Consider the following 16,838-nt stretch of genomic DNA (forward strand, 5'->3'; position numbering starts at 1 on the left):
AGATACGATAAATCAATAATATACTATATTGAATAATAGAAATATAAGAGATATGAGATATGTGGGATACTAGTATAAGAATATACCATAGGTATTACGAAACAAAATAATTTTAAAAGGCAATTTCTCATATAAACTATGTGTGAAATAAGAAATTGATGATTCTTATATCAAAACAAGTTGAATACAAACAATAATGGAAGTCATGTGTATTAAGTTGTCTATGAATTTGAAGTTAAGTTGATCGTCTCTTTAAGTAGTAACCATAGATCATTTATATGAGATTATTGATAGATAAATCATACTATATAATTATTAGTAGTAGTAACTAGTGTGGAGTGTTATATTGCTAACTCAATACTTAATTATTAATTATACTTAAATAATAGTCATTAGATATTTAAATTAAAGGTCTAGATCATCAGTCCCAAAATGTCAATACGATCAACAAAAAACGTCAATAAGGCCATATGATTAATTCCAAAAAATATCAATAACCATTAATGTCAATTAACTACAAAATTAGTTATAACTAACTTTTAAAAGAAATCCCAAAACTTTAAATTCATATAACATATATCAAATTATAGATAATTTTGTAAGGATTCCAACGATATACTACATGCATATGTTCCGACGTCAAAATTTGAAAAAAAAATTCAAATTTTTTAAATTTTTTTCATACAGCAAAAATGTCAATATACTACTACGTAAAATATATCAATATATTACATGTAGAATATCAATATAAGAATGAGTTAACATTCTTAAAGCATTATGTTGACATTCTCAAAGCATTGTGCTGATATTTTCGAAACACAATATTGACATTTTTCATCCAAAACTCTAATTTGGAGTTTTTTTTTAATCTTTTTCGATTTAATTAATAAAAATGAAAATTACACGTGGCAAATTGTAGACCACACGTTTTCTAAAATCTTATAACCTTAAATTAATTATAATTAGCAATTAAATAATGAGTTAGCAATGGATTATTCTCTGGTAACCATTAGTCTAATTTATGAGTACTAATTTTCAAATCAGCAGTAAAAATATCTGGAAAATTTTCAATTGGGTCGAAAAAATGGGCCTCACATAAACGGATCTGGTATTCGAATTATAGACCCGACCCGACCCATTTATGGTTACCCATTTTACTTGCGTTTCACTTTCTGCATTTCAGCCGTCACCAAAAATTGTGCAACGCCGCGACCTAAAATCGATCGACTCACTGAGTTGCATCGGGCGAGTCCACTCAGGCCATGTACACAAGGAGAGCTGCCGTCGTCTCGCTCACTTCTCTGAGACGCGCAATCAACGTATGTCGGAGAAATCCCTCCGATTTTAGCTGCTCCGTGGAAATCCCTAATTTTGGTAGAAGTTTCAGAGCTGGAGCTGAAACAGCTGATGTTTACAGCAATTTTGATGGGGATAGCGCTGAATATCAATCTGGTTACGTGAATTTCAATCGAAATGATCAGTTTGGAAGTATTTCAGGGGGGATTGAGCAGGACCAAAACCCTAGTAGGGTTTATGGTCAAATTGGGGGTAAAAGATTGAATTTATCCGATTCGTATGGTAATGGTAGCGGTGGTGTTCGGAATCAATCGGGTTATAATTCTTCGAGTTTTGATAGTTGGAATCATGGCCGGAGTTTTGGGGGGCAGATGGGAAATGGAACGTTTCAGCAGAATGTGAGCTCTAATGGCGGAGGTTTGGATGCGATGCCACTTAATCATGGCGGAATGCGTTTAGAGAATTCGAGGGGAGGTTCTTATGGTGGGAGGGCGGATATGCAGGTGAAGAATGGTGGTGATTATGGAGTTCATCCGCAAAATGTTGCTGGGAGTTATCATTTTAATGCAGGGAACTACCAGAGAACTGTTAGTGAATCTCAGAGTGGAGTAGTAACGGATTATGGAGTATCGGCTGATTTGGCTATGAATGCGGAGAGTCGAGCCACTAGCAAACTGGATGATCTTGATCAACTCACAAGGGGTGGGAAAGTGAAGGAAGCAGTGGAGCTGCTGGAGTTGCTTGAGAAGGAGAGGATCCGAGTTGATATACCTCGGTTTATGGCATTGGTTAAATCATGTGGTGAGAATGAGGCTTTGGCTGAAGCTAAATCTGTCCACAAGCATCTTGTGAAGTCGATGGCTCATCTTGAAGTGAGAATGTATAATCAGATAATTGAGATGTATTCCAAATGTGGTTCTATGGAAGATGCTTTTGCAGTCTTTGATCAAATGCCTGAACGTAATCTGACGTCTTGGGATATTATGATATCTTGGCTTGCTAAGAATGGCCATGGAGAAGAGTCCCTCGAATTGTTTGCAGAGTTTAAGCAATCCGGGCTAAGACCTGATGGACTGATGTTTCTTGGGGTGTTTTCTGCGTGTGGTGTAATAAGTGATGTTGTTGAAGGAATGCTGCACTTCGAGTCCATGATGAGAGATTATGGTGTCGTTCCTGGTATGGAGCACTATGCTAGCATAGTGGACATGTTGGGAACTGCAGGGTGCGTAGATGAAGCCATGGAATTCATTCAAAGTATGCCAGTCGAGCCATCTGTGGAAATATGGGAGACCTTGATGAAGTTTTGTAGAATACACGGAAATGTGGTGCTTGGTGATCAATGTGCTGAGCTTGTTCAACTCCTTGATCCCACACGCCTGAATGAGCAATCAAGGGAAGGCCTCATACCACTGTCTGCCAGTGATATGAACAAAGAGAAAGAGAAAAAGAAATCAACTGGTCAAGGCCCCCTCGATGTTAGGCATAGAGTCCACGAATACAGAGCAGGAGATAGATCCCATCCCGATAATGAAAGACTATACGGATTGCTGAGGTCATTGAAGCAGCATATGAAAGAGGTTGGATACATACCAGAGATCAGATGTGTGCTCCATGATGTGGACCAAGAAACCAAGGAGGAAGCTCTTATGGCTCATAGCGAGAGACTTGCAGCCGCACATGGTTTCTTGACTTCTCCAGCCCGTGCCTCTATACGTATAATAAAGAATCTCCGTGTGTGCACCGATTGCCACAATGTGTTTAAGATCATATCAAAGATAGTTGGCAGGGAAATTGTTGCACGAGACAGCAAGAGATTTCATCATTTTAGAGATGGATCGTGTAGTTGTAATGATTTTTGGTGAAAGAGACTGCTTGATTTGAGATTATTCAGGAATTTTACCTTATTGTTCTCTGTCATATACAGCTAAGCTTGTGCTGTAATTCTTCTTATTTTAACAAAGCTGGAAAATTTGCAGTCTTTCTGGAGTTACTCAATTCCATATATATATATTGGTGTTCTTTTGATTTGTCGTGCTACTATGTTTTTACTTCGCCACGTACTCACCCTTTTTCTGCCAGCTTGAAACGTGACAGGATTCTATCAAGACCTGATATATGGAAGTAAACGCTATGGTGCGGATGAAAGGGGAGATGTTAAATGCCGGGTTTTTAGGTATGCCGTATTCTTTCCATCTGAACCTTTAGATTTTTCATGAAATTATGCTTGGAATTTTTGCATAACCTTGCTTTATTTAGTCAGACCCTGGTTTCTTCTGTTACTTGGGCGGGTGTGTATATATCCTATTTAGTTTTGCTTGTTGGTTTCAATTTTCAAATTTTGAGACTATAGAAAAGGATTTTAGGATTAAGGTATGATTAGGTTTAGAGATGAAGTCTTCTTCCTAGGTGAAAAATTTGATCTTGATTCAGACCGAGGAAGAATGTCAATTGTCACCTGTAATTCACGAGCCGCCTTAATTAAACAGACTGTAACGAGCTTTTAGAACCATAACTGATTGCCCTTATGGATTGTTCGACATTAGGAGAGGTGGAGTTTTTGACAACAGAATACCAGTATAAAATATAAATCAGGAATTAATTGCTCTAAACGTAAAGAAAAAACCGAAAACTATGATAAATTACCGAAGAAATACATTAGAAACATAGGAATAGTTCCTTCAGGCTGTTGTTTCTCTCTGTGCTTGCATTCCACATTTCATCTGCCATTTGTTTGTAAACCCTCTCTGTAAGATGATAAGAGTCCCAAAACACATACTTGCTTGGACTCTCACACACTTGAAATTCCTTCACTGGCCTCTTCCCCCCACAGCTGAACACCGCATTCAAACGCCCCGTCCCACAGCACGCCATCCTCCCTTCCTCAAACCCTGCAAGACATGCTTCATTGAAACACTAGGAGGGACGTAAAAGTGCAAAAATGTGTGTATACCGTATTTGAGGGGCCGGGTTGTCTTTTCCGCTAGACTGGTTTTGAAGTCATAGAGGAAATACTTGAAACCGTACAGCTGTTGGTCCATTTTCACCAGCAAAGTCTCGAGTTTTTCGTTATGCAGTTTCGATAGCTCTGAAGCTTCTTCCAAACATCCACCATCTGTTTCTGGGTTGAGAATTCTCAAGCCCGGTAAACATCCCAGCTCTCCTAAATTTAGGAATATGAATTTTCTGCCCCCTTTTTTGTGTATTGCCTGCAAAAAAGTTACTAGCATCAAGAAGCTGAAATTAAGAGAATCGCGAGTTTTCTTATGCGTCCGTCTCTCTGCCGGAAACTTACTTTCACAACGGTTGACAGATTCCCGAGCACCATGTCGACGTATGTCGAGTGGGGATAAGAGGAGAGGATAGTGGAGTTTAAGAGGAAAGGGCTCATATAATCATTGCTGCCAATGCTGAACATGTAAACTGCAGTTGATGATATTCTTGCTGCTTCAGCTTTGCCTATTTTCTTGCTTAGTTCAGCAATTTCTCTCTTGTAGTATTTTAGCTGTGTTTTGAGATCAATTACCTATAAAAAAGCATAAATTTAAAACAAATAACATTTCTTTTATAGTACTATATAAACTTTTCTTCACAATACTTGTGAGTTCAAGCACAACTTATCATGAACATGAAATATACAAAAGTGAAACAAAAGATGACGTAACTTATGCTATTATTTAGTTTCTTAAGCTCAAAATGGTGTCGTATAGTTGTCCACGTCGTCATAATAATACACATTTACGTCACTATTCATTGACAACTCTAAAATTTTACATGCGTGCATCAATTTGTTATCGAATTTGTCCCTAATTAAGTTACCATAAGACGATTGAGAAAATATTGAAATTTAGTGACATTAAAGCAATTGACCCTAAGAATTGGTTGGAGTATTGTGAATAGAATGAGCCTTAAACTAAAAATAGTTTAATAATTAATAATGAGTAAGAAATATACTACATGATGAAAGTGAAGAGCTATGTGACAAAAAATAAGGATTAAAAATGGAATGGAGTATTTTACATGGCCTAATTAAAAGTTTAGAGTTCGAATTTATAATATCTCAAATATTGAAAATTTAGATTGGTTCAAATTCGATTGGAAATTATTTGTTTGTAGTTTGTATACACTACACTCTAGGTGCAAATTTGTGTAGGGCATAAGTCTTTGATTATGACATTACAATGACTATTTCTAGAAACTTAGGTTGGTGGGCCATAGCCATGTGAGTTTCTCAGATATTTTGTCGTTATTGGACCTGCCCATCTTCTATATAAATCCAACAATTATTTATTTTTGGGCCCATCTCTACTAAACCTAAGTCTAGAAACAATTCGATTACTCGATCTGTTCCACAATAAGAATCATAGTTTGTCATTTTCATCCGTCCTACAATAAGAGTCATATTTAACTTTTATCATAAATGACAAGTAGATCTCACGTCCACAACTTATATCATTCACATTTTATTACTAGTATAAACCACATATACTCTATATAAGTAGGATTCATCGTATTTCACTAATTTATTTAACTCATTTTTTTTATATTTCTTAAAATCTATGGTCAAACTAAATAGAACTCATATTATAGGACGGAGGAAGTATTATTAAGTTCAAATAAATTATGTCTTGAAAGTAAATCTATGGATTAACTTGTACTCCTATCCCCATCCACAAAAATATATACAGTGATTACATTATCTAATGTCCTATAAAGACATAATTATACCAATACAACATATAAATTTAAATATCAACACAGACATAAGTTAATCAATACAATATTGATAAACTTATATTTTTGTGTTGATATTTTTAACATATAAAGTTGATATTAATTATTAATTATTACTGTAACTTAGTTAGTATTTGATCACACGCACAGATCCATTATAACACACTTGCTAATTGTTTAATTATAACTCCACCATTGGTCCAAAAGTATGAGAATATTCTATAAAATTTGTGTTCCAAGTTACCATCAATCCCACACTAAATAACATAGATTCTGCAAATTTTGTTTGTTACTCCATATCCGATGTTGATTTTAATGACTCTATTTCTTTGGATCTTGTCACTCTTTATTTGAGGCGAGCATATTAGTTTGGCAAACTTTCACTTACATCATGTTATATTCATCTACAAGCTAATGTAAACAAAGTTAATTAATTGAAATAAAATTTACGACAAAGGTGGGGATCAACCTAACCTAAGAAGAATATTAATTGGTATAGGAATAACTAGCTTATAATATTGGCTTTCATTTACTTCAACTTTCTGCAGTTAATGATTGTGTCCCCTTATTAACTTAGTTAAAACATCATTATCAATTAGTCCCATAAAAGTATCTTTAGCAGTAGAAAAAGTTTCCATAATAAAATAATGTTTAATTTTTTTAAAAAATACTATGACGTAAAAAATCAAACAATATCTCACAAAATTAAATTCGCACTATATGTATGTAAAAAAAAAAAAATTCAAAATAGGGTTCAAGTAAATTGTTGAAAATATATGAAAATAACCTATAGAGAACCTACATATTGCTCATATATCTTATAATTGGTTGGACTAGTTATAATATATGGATATCACATCCATAATTCCATTCACTTTTATCTTGTCACAAACACCTGTCGACATCTTATTCTTTGTCAAAAAAAAAAAAAAAACATAAAATCTGCATGAATCATAATTAATTTGCATTAGTCTGAAAATTAATTTAAGAGTAATTTAATTTTTTTTAAAAAAAGAAAACATACCAGCCCTTGAAATGTTTCTGATAAAGCCCCAGCTCCAGCTGATGCAAAATTTACCCCATGGTAATTATGTAAATATTCATGGTAATTTCTTGGCTCTAAATATGGTGGAATCAATGGCAATTCTGCATGCTCAGCTATAACCTTGCACAAAATACTTAAACACATTATAAATCTACAAATTAAATTTAACCAATTTCATTTTTTACTAGGAAATTTTAATTTATCATCAGGAAGCTCTCGACGATAGCTTTCTGAAGATACTTTGAACTCGCGAAAAAATTGAAAAAGTAAATTTTAAATTGATTAAAAATAAATATTTAAATATAGGTCGTGACCGGGCTTACTGATGAAGTCGGGGATTAGGCGGCCATCGGAGAATCTTCCGGTGGGGTGGCGGAAGTAGGAGATTCCGTAGGGCCAGAAATTGGCTTGGTCGAGAGTGGAGGTGTTGATGTAGTTGTTGTTCCCGGGGTCGAATAGGGAGTCCCCGAAGATGAATAGAGGCGGCGCCGCCTGTTTCCGGCAGCCGAGGATGGGAGGGATTGAGATCAAGAAGAGGAAGAGACTTAGCTTCTCCATATTTAGATGTGTAGAGCCAAATGTGTGTATTTTTGTATGGTAAAGAAAAATATTTAAGCCAATAGGTGTAGATAATATTATATACTGTTATTTAATTTTAGTAGTTAGTATAGAGTTGACTTTGGATATTTATATTTCACGTGCTGAGATATGAATGACACAAGAAGAGTTTGACTTTTGGGATTTCGAAAGATACTATAGTGACATAAAACATGTTATAAATTATAATAGCTTGACTTGAGTATATAATTTTATAAAATAAAATAAATAGTTGTACATTTTGGACTAATAAGGTGGTCGGGGAAGATTGTTTTTAAGATATTCGGAGATTAGATTGAAAATAAATACTACTACTACTTATTGTATTCATGTATCGTATTAGGTGGTGTGAAATTGGTCTTTGAATATCTTTGAAATGGGAGACTTCGAAATATAAAAGTTCAGTATCTTCTTAAAAAATTGGTCTTTGAATATCTATACATTGCTCTCTCACATGCAAATTAGTCTTTAAATACTACTTCTCCCGTTCCATAGTAATAGAGTATTTTGTCATTTTGATATAGAACGAATGGAGTACTCTATTATTTTATCCTTGTACACTAGTTTACAAATTGTATAAATCTATAACAAGATTTTGATTTATAAGTTAATAGAGGGGTAAAGATTTTTTTTTTGGTTTAACCACAGGTGTACCGAACCCGCCTTTTGGCGGAATCCGACTATTCCTGCTCGACCGGGCTTGAGGAGGGTTTGAACCTGTGACCTGAAGGTCACCACAGCTCCGCGCTGCCAACTGTGCTGCGACCCATTGGTGGGGTAATGATTCTTTGATTCATCTTATGTGTAGATACTAACTTCGTTCCACACTACCCAAAACAAAGAAAAATTAATAATTGGGCTGCATTTAACAAATCTCTAGACAAATAGGAGTTTGGGCTTTAATTTGGGCTGGAAATAAAGTGGCATATTTGCAAACTATATATTCAATATTAACAAAAAAATGGGAAAATAAACTGTTCCCTAAACTCAAGATTGCAGCAACATAATACTTGAAATTGATTTACATACTTTATTAAGTTACTGATAAAATGAAGGAATTATTAACATAATATTTATCAATACCCAACATTTTGCAACTCTAATCACAATTACCAAACATGATTACTTTGATCTCCATCGGCATTAATCTGTATTATATTCTCTCGTAATCCAGCTTATCCGACTGCAAAACAAGTCATTAAATCCTTGATCACAAATCTATCCATTGTTCAAAAAATTGGAATATTTAATTTGAATTTTCATATACTCTTTCCGTTCCCGATTAGGAGTCACCCTTTGATCAGGCAGGGGTTTTAAGAAAAAATGTAAAGAAAAGTTGGTTGAAAAAGTTAGTGGAATGTGGGACCCATTTTTTTATATTGGTTTTATAATAAAATGTGAGTGAATTGAGTTAGTGAAATGTGGGACCTACTTACTATTTATGGTAAAAATAAAGTGTGACTCTTAATTGGGAACGAACCAAAATGGAAAAGTGTGACTCTTAATCGGGGACGGAGGGAGTAATTCACAAATGTTATGACACTATAATCATTAATTAGTACTAACCAGTATTAGCATTTCTGTTGGTAACCAAGCTGGTGCAGTTGGTATTCCAACCCATGCAATCTGCATCCAAAATCAATGTATCTTTAGTGAAAAATTACATAATTTCTCTTTTGGTTCGATATTTTTTTATGAATTATTATGCAAAAGTTCATATCATCACAAAAAGCGCATTAAAATTATTATCTTGAAATTTCACACTCGAAATTTAAATATACAATCGTATCAAAATAAATTTCTGCGTGCGCACACACACCGACAGTTAAGTTACTTACAAGAGCGTATTCACCGGTCTCGAATATGCGCAAGTCCAGCACCTAGCTAATGCCAAGATCATATATTAATTAACTAAGACGTGCCAATTATCAATAATATATATAGAGGGAAATGTTATGCTACCTCACCCCGGTCTTCGTATATATAGTCCAACCCTTTGTAGAAAGGCGGATGCCCGACTGATAGATACTAGAGATGGGAAATTTATCGGTTTAGTATACTGTATATCTTAAAAATAGAAACATCGCCAATTCAACAGTGAGATTGTAACGAAATTGCAAACACTCAATCGAATACTACTACTTTAAAAGTAGCGGAAGAACACAAGAAAATATAAACAAGTCGACAATATTAAGCGACATAAATATTCAGAACTCTTGCGATTATCCGACAACCTTAATAGCAAAAAAAAAAAATCCGATAACCACAAATAGTAAGCAATAGAAATAGAAAACCTACCCATTTAAACAATAACTCTAAACCATGACCTTAAATAGAAAACTCAAGTAAATAGCATGAATACTTGCCCCAGTTAACTTGATACCATTGTTTTGTGTCATAAATCTTATTCCAGCCAAATTAAATAAAAACTCTAAATTGAAATCAACTTACATTTACACTATTGAGATATTTTTCCTTGTCGACTCTGACGATCTGTCCCTTCTTCACTAACAAAACCATATCAAGAAACATAACACTTTTAGATAGGAAAATAAAAACTACTGACCACATAAAAATCAATATACAAAGTAATTGCATTTTAACTATATAAATTTAGAAAGTAGGCTCAATTGAAGTATGTAACAACATTTTTTTCCGTGTCCGCCCCTAATTACAGACCGTTAAAGTGCAACTACTCTACAAATCAAGCAATTGAAGCCTGTAACAATATTTTTCTTTTCTGTGTCCGCCCCTAATTACAGACCGTTAAAGTGCAACTACTCTACAAATCAAGCAATTGAAGCCTGTAACAATATTTTTCTTTTCTGTGTCCGCCCCTAATTACATACCGTTAAAGTGCAACTACTCTACAAATTAAGCAATTGAAGCCTGTAACAATATTTTTTTTTCTGTGTCCGCCCCTAATTACAGACCGTTAAAGTGCAACTACTCTACAAATTAAGCAATTGAAGCCTGTAACAATATTTTTTTTCTGTGTCCGCCCCTAATTACAGACCGTTAAAGTGCAACTACTCTACAAATCAAGCAATTGAAGCCTGTAACAATATTTTTCTTTTCTGTGTCCGCCCCTAATTACAGACCGTTAAAGTGCAACTACTCTACAAATCAAGCAATTGAAGCCTGTAACAATATTTTTCTTTTCTGTGTCCGCCCCTAATTACAGACCGTTAAAGTGCAACTACTCTACAAATTAAGCAATTGAAGCCTGTAACAATATTTTTTTTTCTGTGTCCGCCCCTAATTACAGACCGTTAAAGTGCAACTACTCTACAAATTAAGCAATTGAAGCCTGTAACAATATTTTTTTTCTGTGTCCGCCCCTAATTACAGACCGTTAAAGTGCAACTACTCTACAAATCAAGCAATTGAAGCCTGTAACAATATTTTTCTTTTCTGTGTCCGCCCCTAATTACAGACCGTTAAAGTGCAACTACTCTACAAATCAAGCAATTGAAGCCTGTAACAATATTTTTCTTTTCTGTGTCCGCCCCTAATTACAGACCGTTAAAGTGCAACTACTCTACAAATTAAGCAATTGAAGCCTGTAACAATATTTTTTTTTTCTGTGTCCGCCCCTAATTACAGACCGTTAAAGTGCAACTACTCTACAAATTAAGCAATTGAAGCCTGTAACAATATTTTTTTTCTGTGTCCGCCCCTAATTACAGACCGTTAAAGTGCAACTACTCTACAAATCAAGCAATTGAAGCCTGTAACAATATTTTTCTTTTCTGTGTCCGCCCCTAATTACAGACCGTTAAAGTGCAACTACTCTACAAATTAAGCAATTGAAGCCTGTAACAATATTTTTTTTTCTGTGTCCGCCCCTAATTACAGACCGTTAAAGTGCAACTACTCTACAAATTAAGCAATTGAAGTCTGTAACAATATTTTATTTCTGCGTCCGCCCCTAATTACATACCATTAAAGTGCAATTACTCTACAAATTAAGCAATTGAAGTCCGTAACAATATTTTTTTTCTGTGTCCGCCCCTAACTACAGACCGTTAAAGTGCAATTACTCTACAAATTAAGCGAAATGCTCGTAAATTTTACGAAAGACGAATGCATATAAAACTGACTGGAGTAAACTGGTTTCTTGGGCTTGGCAGCAGCAGCCGGAGGAGGTTTTTGCTCATCTTTGGTGTCAGCAACCTTCTTCTCGTTCTCGGCGGATTGCACGGCCCTTATCACGACTGGAATCGGGCTTCGCGGTGTGGCGGCGTGGCGGAAAATGGCCGCGCCGGAGAAGGAGCCGTGAGAGAGCAACGCCATAAAGAATTTTAGTGACTTGTGTTAGATATGATAAGGTTTGATATCCATGTACGTGATAATTTGTTTAATCTATTTTTTTTATTGCATTTTATTTTATTTTGTAAAATTGTTACTTTGTTGTTGGTTTATTTAAAATATTGGGCCTCTGGTGGCCCAAAGGAAAAAATCTTGTTTGCTCAAAGCCCAGAAATCGAAGATAAAAAGCTAAGTAAAATTACCCAATTATATCAAATAAGAAGATTAAACAAAATATTTATTTATTGACATTTTAATTTAATTTCTTATTCGTTAAACAAAATAATTATTTATTTTTAATTTACTGAATTCGCGACCCAATTCCACAAGAAATTCAAAAATCTTATCAAATCTCGATCGGTTAATTTTTTTTATAAATTATTGGATATTAAAATCTAGAAGCCATAATCTTTTTTGATCTAGAATGAAAGTGAGTTTGCAAAATTAGCAAAGGTACGAGAAAAATAGAAGAAAAAGTGATTTGAATATTGTTAGCGAAGAATATGACTCACTGTATAACAGCGAAAAAGTTATCAAAAATAAAGGTAAACTAATTTTATAAGATAGATTAAAAAAAGAAGACTTATTTGATAATAGATGTTAATATATTACTACTATTTGCAACTTTTCTAAAACTTTCTTATTCGTCGATGTAAAATGGTCAACTGGTGAAAAAAAGGTAATGTCAGAGCTGCGAAATAAGATGAGAGATGACCAATTGACCGAGATATTGGTTGTATAAAGAAATTCCGACCCTAGGAATTCTGTTATTGGAGATGTCACTAGGCGACGGTTATATATAATATAATATTAATTTTATTAAAAAAAATTGAGGAGGTAAAATAGTAGTAGTAAGAATTAAATTAACATTATAAATTGATCAGTGTGGAGTATATGAAACAAATATTTGCATGAATTATGAATCAATGTGGAGTATATGATTTGTGACAATTGAATATGATCCAAAATATTATCTCCTCCAAAAAATGGGGAAATTCAACAATGCTATCTACAATAGAATACAACTCAAAATCTGGTCAGGGCTGCTCATCTGACTCAACCAAACAAAGTAATCAAACAAACAAACTCTGCCACCAAAAAACAAAACACAATTAGTTTCAAGAAATGTTTTACTTTTACTAACAAAAAAAAACATTAGAATTTGAGTAGTTAGTTACCTAAATGCATCACCAGTGTTCCTGTTGTGAGGATCCAAGGAGAAGGCAAGGCATGCCATGAGGAATTTCTTCACAAAAACACAATCATTAAACGTTAGATGACGAATCAATATGTCGTTCGAAGATCACATTAATACCTTGACTATCTCATAAACAATTTTTTCTCCTTCATGGTAAGGGACGGCCGAGTCTGGCTCGAGTCGAATGCATTTCTGAACGTTAAACAGAGCACGGTTGCATTGACCCATGCGCGCTTCACACGTGCTTAGCTTTAATACCCACGTGGGGTTTGACGGTTCAAGGTGCGTAGCCTACGCATCACATAGGAAGAAAGAAAAGTTTACTACTACCTGCCCCAAATATTGACACACTTTGACCCGGCACGAGTTTTAAGAAATGTAATGGAAAGTGAGTTGAAAAAGTTGGTGCGATGTGGGTCCTACTTTTAAAGTATTAGTTTTATAATAAACTGTGAGTAAGAATGAGTTAGTGGAATATGGGGTCCACTGCCAAAACTGGTAAAAAGTGAAGTGTGTCAAATTTTCAGGGACGGACCGAAATGGTAAACTGTGTCAAACTTTCAGGGACGGAGGCAGTACCATTCTATAGTTTAAGACGGAATCGCGGTATTCCTTATTGCTCGCGTATTGCTTCCCTCTGATGTCTTCTTCTGCCAAGCCGACTCTCATTTTCTTCGCCATCTGCATAAATACACATGTTATGTAAGTTGCAAATTCAATCGAAGATCAAAATTAGTTTCAACTTTCAAACCTTTGTTTTGAATTCTTCCGAATCAGTGTGCTCGATTATGCCATCAACGCTCCAATTTGGATAATCTGCAATTTGTGAAGTCACGGGAAACAAAATCTCCACAGCAGCACGATTACGCACCATAGCAGCATCCTGAATTGGTTTAGTAAAATCCTGCAAGTCGACATAGAATTAAACGACAGGTAATTGGTTTTAAAGAAGGATGGATGTGTGCAACAAGAGAGGCATAGAATTTAACTGCTTGAAATGAATCTGGATTTGCTTTAGCTTCAAGCAAACGCGTTACAATTTTTGTGTCGTCTTGTTTTGCAGCAAATCCCAAAGGACTTAACCCGAAGTAATACACATTCGGGTCCGCACCAGCCTGCCAAGAGAAACTACTTAAGCAACTGAAATACGAAGTTTATCAAGCATAACAAGATAGATAGATATTTTCATTTCACATAAACATACCTCAAGCAGCACATCGAAGCATTCAAACGAGCGAGACTTGAGTGCACATAAAAGAGGCGTGTCGGCTAGTGCATCATAATAAGACGGCTGCAAATACAAGAAATATATTCATAGCTTAATCAAAAGATCATATATCATCACCAAGTGTATCAAGAAACACAAAACAAACAATGATTTGAACAAAGACTATCATCGACAACACTCACATTTGCGCCACGAGATAGGAGACACTTGACAGCCTCAACGTTTCCACGAGAAACAGCAATCTGTAAAGGCGTTCCATCTCCAGAATCTCGATCCATCAAACCACCTTGCATCACCAACAATCGCACAAGCTCGATATCATCTGAAAACAAACCAAACCAAACCAATCGATTCGAGCTCACAACACCATTACAACTACAAAACCAGCCACAGCCACTGACCTTTTAGAACTGCATAGTGCAATGGAGTGAATCCCCCAATATTTGCATAACCAGTTACAGCATCATGTTTGATGAAAAACTTCACAATTTTCATGTTTCCCCCTTTCACAGCCTCTGCCACAGGAGTATCCCCTGATCAAGCATACAATCCAATCCTCAGATCAAACAATTCAAGAATTATTATAAGCAGTACTTCCTCCGTCCCCGATTAATCGTCACTCTTTCCCATTTCGGTCCGTCTCTCAATAATCGTCACACTTCATTTTCACCATAAATGATAGTAATAAAAATGTGGGTCCCACATTCCACTAGCTTTTCCAACTTTACATTTCTTAAAACTCGTGTCAGGTCAAAGAGTGACGATTAATCGAGGACGGAGGGAGTATCAAATTATTCAAAAAAAAGGAATCTTGGAAGAAAGACAACTCTTGAAAGTGAAGGAATTTATATAAAATTGGACGCCCTCTATCAAGAATTTGCAAATTTCAAGAATTATACTATCAAATTATTCAAAAAAAAGGAATCTTGGAAGAAAGACTAACTCTTGAAAGTGAAGGAATTTATGTAAAATTGGACGCCCTCTATCAAGAATTTGCAAATTTCAAGAATTATAAGTACTATCAAATTATTCAAAATAAGGAATCAAGACAACTCTTGAAAGTAAATGAATTTATACAAAATTGGACGCCCACAATCAAGAATTTGCAAATTTCAAGAATTATAAGTATCAAATTATCCAAAAAAAAAAGGAATCTTGGAAGAAAGACAACTCTTGAAAGTAAAGGAATTTATATAAAATTGGACATTAAAGTATCAAATTATTCAAAAAAAAGGAATCTTGGAAGAAAGACAACTCTTGAAAGTGAAGGAATTTATGTAAACTTGGAGGCCCTCGATCAAGAATTTGCAGATATCAAAATGCCCCATTCCAGCTGCAATATGCAGCACATTCCGGCCGGTGGAGAAATCTTAGTATTCATCGCAGATTTGCCGCAGCTCCCACTTGTCATCAACCTTTTTGCTAATTGCTGCGAAATTAAAAGTATTTACTAGAATCCCACATTGAAAGAATTGGAAATCAAGAAACAAGACTTCACCTTTGAGTTGTTTAAGGTCTCCTTTAGCCGCAGCTTCGAAAATCGCTGAACCTGCCATTTTTACCGACTGTGAAATGGAATCAAGAAGAGTGAATGCAATAGGGAGTTTAATCAAGTTAGTTACCAATTTCAGGAAGAGAAGCCATGGCGTTCAAGTTCTTGGAGGAATCAATTTTAACCGATCCAGAGCAATTCTTCTTCAGGAGATAGTTTAGCTGCTGATCATTTTTTTTTTAGTTTGTGGATAGTGAAATGCCCAAAACTATTAATCCAAATTCCAATGGCAATAAATTAAGATAAATTATTCATTTATAATAAAGAATAACATATAATTAAGAAATACTCCCTCCGTTCATCATTAGGAGTCCCATTCATGGACGGCACTAGTTTTAAGAAATGTTAAGAAAAGTGGATGGAAAAAAGTTAGTGGAATAGGGGTACCACTTGTATATGTTAGTTTTAAATGAAATATGAGTGGAATGAGTTAGTGGAAGGTGGGACCCTATTACCATTTATGGTAAAAGTAAACCGGGACTCTTATTTGCGGACGTACTAAAATGGAAAAACGGAACTCCTATTCGCGGACGGAGGGAGTACATACTACTTACTACCTCCGTCCATCAAAATTTGTCCCACTTTGACCCGGCACGGATTTTAAGAAATATAATAAAAAGTGAGTTAAAAAAGTTAGTGGATTGTGGGTCCTATTTTTATATATTAGTTTTATAATAAAATGTGAGTAGAGATGAGTTAATGGAATACGGGGTCCACTATGAAAAATAGTAAAAGTGAAATGAGACAAACGGAAATGGAAAAATGGGACAAATTTTGATGGACGGAGGTGGTATTTGATATCCAGGTAGGTGATAATTTGTTTAATCTATTTTTATTAAATTGTAGATACTGTTCTTTCCGTTCCATAGTAATAGAGTCA

At 35.0% G+C, this 16,838-nt stretch overlaps 4 protein-coding genes across 9 annotated transcripts; 1 reads left to right on the forward strand and 3 right to left on the reverse strand.

Moving 5' to 3' along the window:
• Positions 1-1,193: 1,193 nt before the first annotated feature.
• On the forward strand, positions 1,194-3,274 carry LOC125205868 (pentatricopeptide repeat-containing protein At4g32450, mitochondrial-like). Its single transcript, XM_048105031.2, has one exon. The coding sequence runs from the start codon at positions 1,263-1,265 to the stop codon at positions 3,156-3,158; it is 1,896 nt and encodes a 631-aa protein (XP_047960988.1). The 5' UTR covers positions 1,194-1,262; the 3' UTR covers positions 3,159-3,274.
• A 500-nt stretch (positions 3,275-3,774) lies between these two features.
• Positions 3,775-7,670, reverse strand: LOC125205869 (GDSL esterase/lipase 5-like). The gene is made up of 5 exons (XM_048105033.2): positions 7,396-7,670; positions 7,052-7,185; positions 4,589-4,819; positions 4,247-4,502; positions 3,775-4,184 (listed from the first exon to the last, which is right to left on the reverse strand). The coding sequence occupies exons 1-5, from the start codon at positions 7,628-7,630 to the stop codon at positions 3,952-3,954; spliced, it is 1,089 nt and encodes a 362-aa protein (XP_047960990.2). The 5' UTR covers positions 7,631-7,670; the 3' UTR covers positions 3,775-3,951.
• A 1,006-nt stretch (positions 7,671-8,676) lies between these two features.
• NDHO (NAD(P)H:plastoquinone dehydrogenase complex subunit O) lies at positions 8,677-12,008 on the reverse strand. Its single transcript, XM_048102958.2, has 6 exons — positions 11,773-12,008; positions 10,121-10,176; positions 9,632-9,697; positions 9,508-9,549; positions 9,236-9,295; positions 8,677-8,852 (listed from the first exon to the last, which is right to left on the reverse strand). The coding sequence occupies exons 1-6, from the start codon at positions 11,963-11,965 to the stop codon at positions 8,823-8,825; spliced, it is 447 nt and encodes a 148-aa protein (XP_047958915.1). The 5' UTR covers positions 11,966-12,008; the 3' UTR covers positions 8,677-8,822.
• Positions 12,009-12,829: 821 nt separating this feature from the next.
• Positions 12,830-16,175, reverse strand: LOC125203595 (uncharacterized). Of its 6 annotated transcripts, none has more exons than XM_048101979.2 (12): positions 16,029-16,131; positions 15,905-15,955; positions 15,662-15,835; positions 14,808-14,939; positions 14,589-14,728; positions 14,383-14,469; positions 14,168-14,293; positions 13,930-14,082; positions 13,758-13,859; positions 13,296-13,469; positions 13,159-13,226; positions 12,830-13,068 (listed from the first exon to the last, which is right to left on the reverse strand). In XM_048101979.2, the coding sequence occupies exons 3-12, from the start codon at positions 15,732-15,734 to the stop codon at positions 12,990-12,992; spliced, it is 1,134 nt and encodes a 377-aa protein (XP_047957936.2). In that variant the 5' UTR covers positions 15,735-15,835; positions 15,905-15,955; positions 16,029-16,131; the 3' UTR covers positions 12,830-12,989. The 6 variants fall into 6 exon arrangements, with proteins under 6 accessions (XP_047957936.2, XP_088917069.1, XP_088917068.1 ...); XM_089060943.1 differs by having other exon boundaries at positions 15,350-15,835; XM_089060942.1 differs by having other exon boundaries at positions 15,234-15,835.
• Between the last annotated feature and the right edge of the window lie 663 nt (positions 16,176-16,838).

This window comes from Salvia hispanica, chromosome 6, assembly GCF_029641045.1.
Source record: "Salvia hispanica isolate PSC_SH4W2 chromosome 6, Shi_PSC_v1, whole genome shotgun sequence".
Taxonomy (NCBI): domain Eukaryota; kingdom Viridiplantae; phylum Streptophyta; class Magnoliopsida; order Lamiales; family Lamiaceae; genus Salvia; species Salvia hispanica.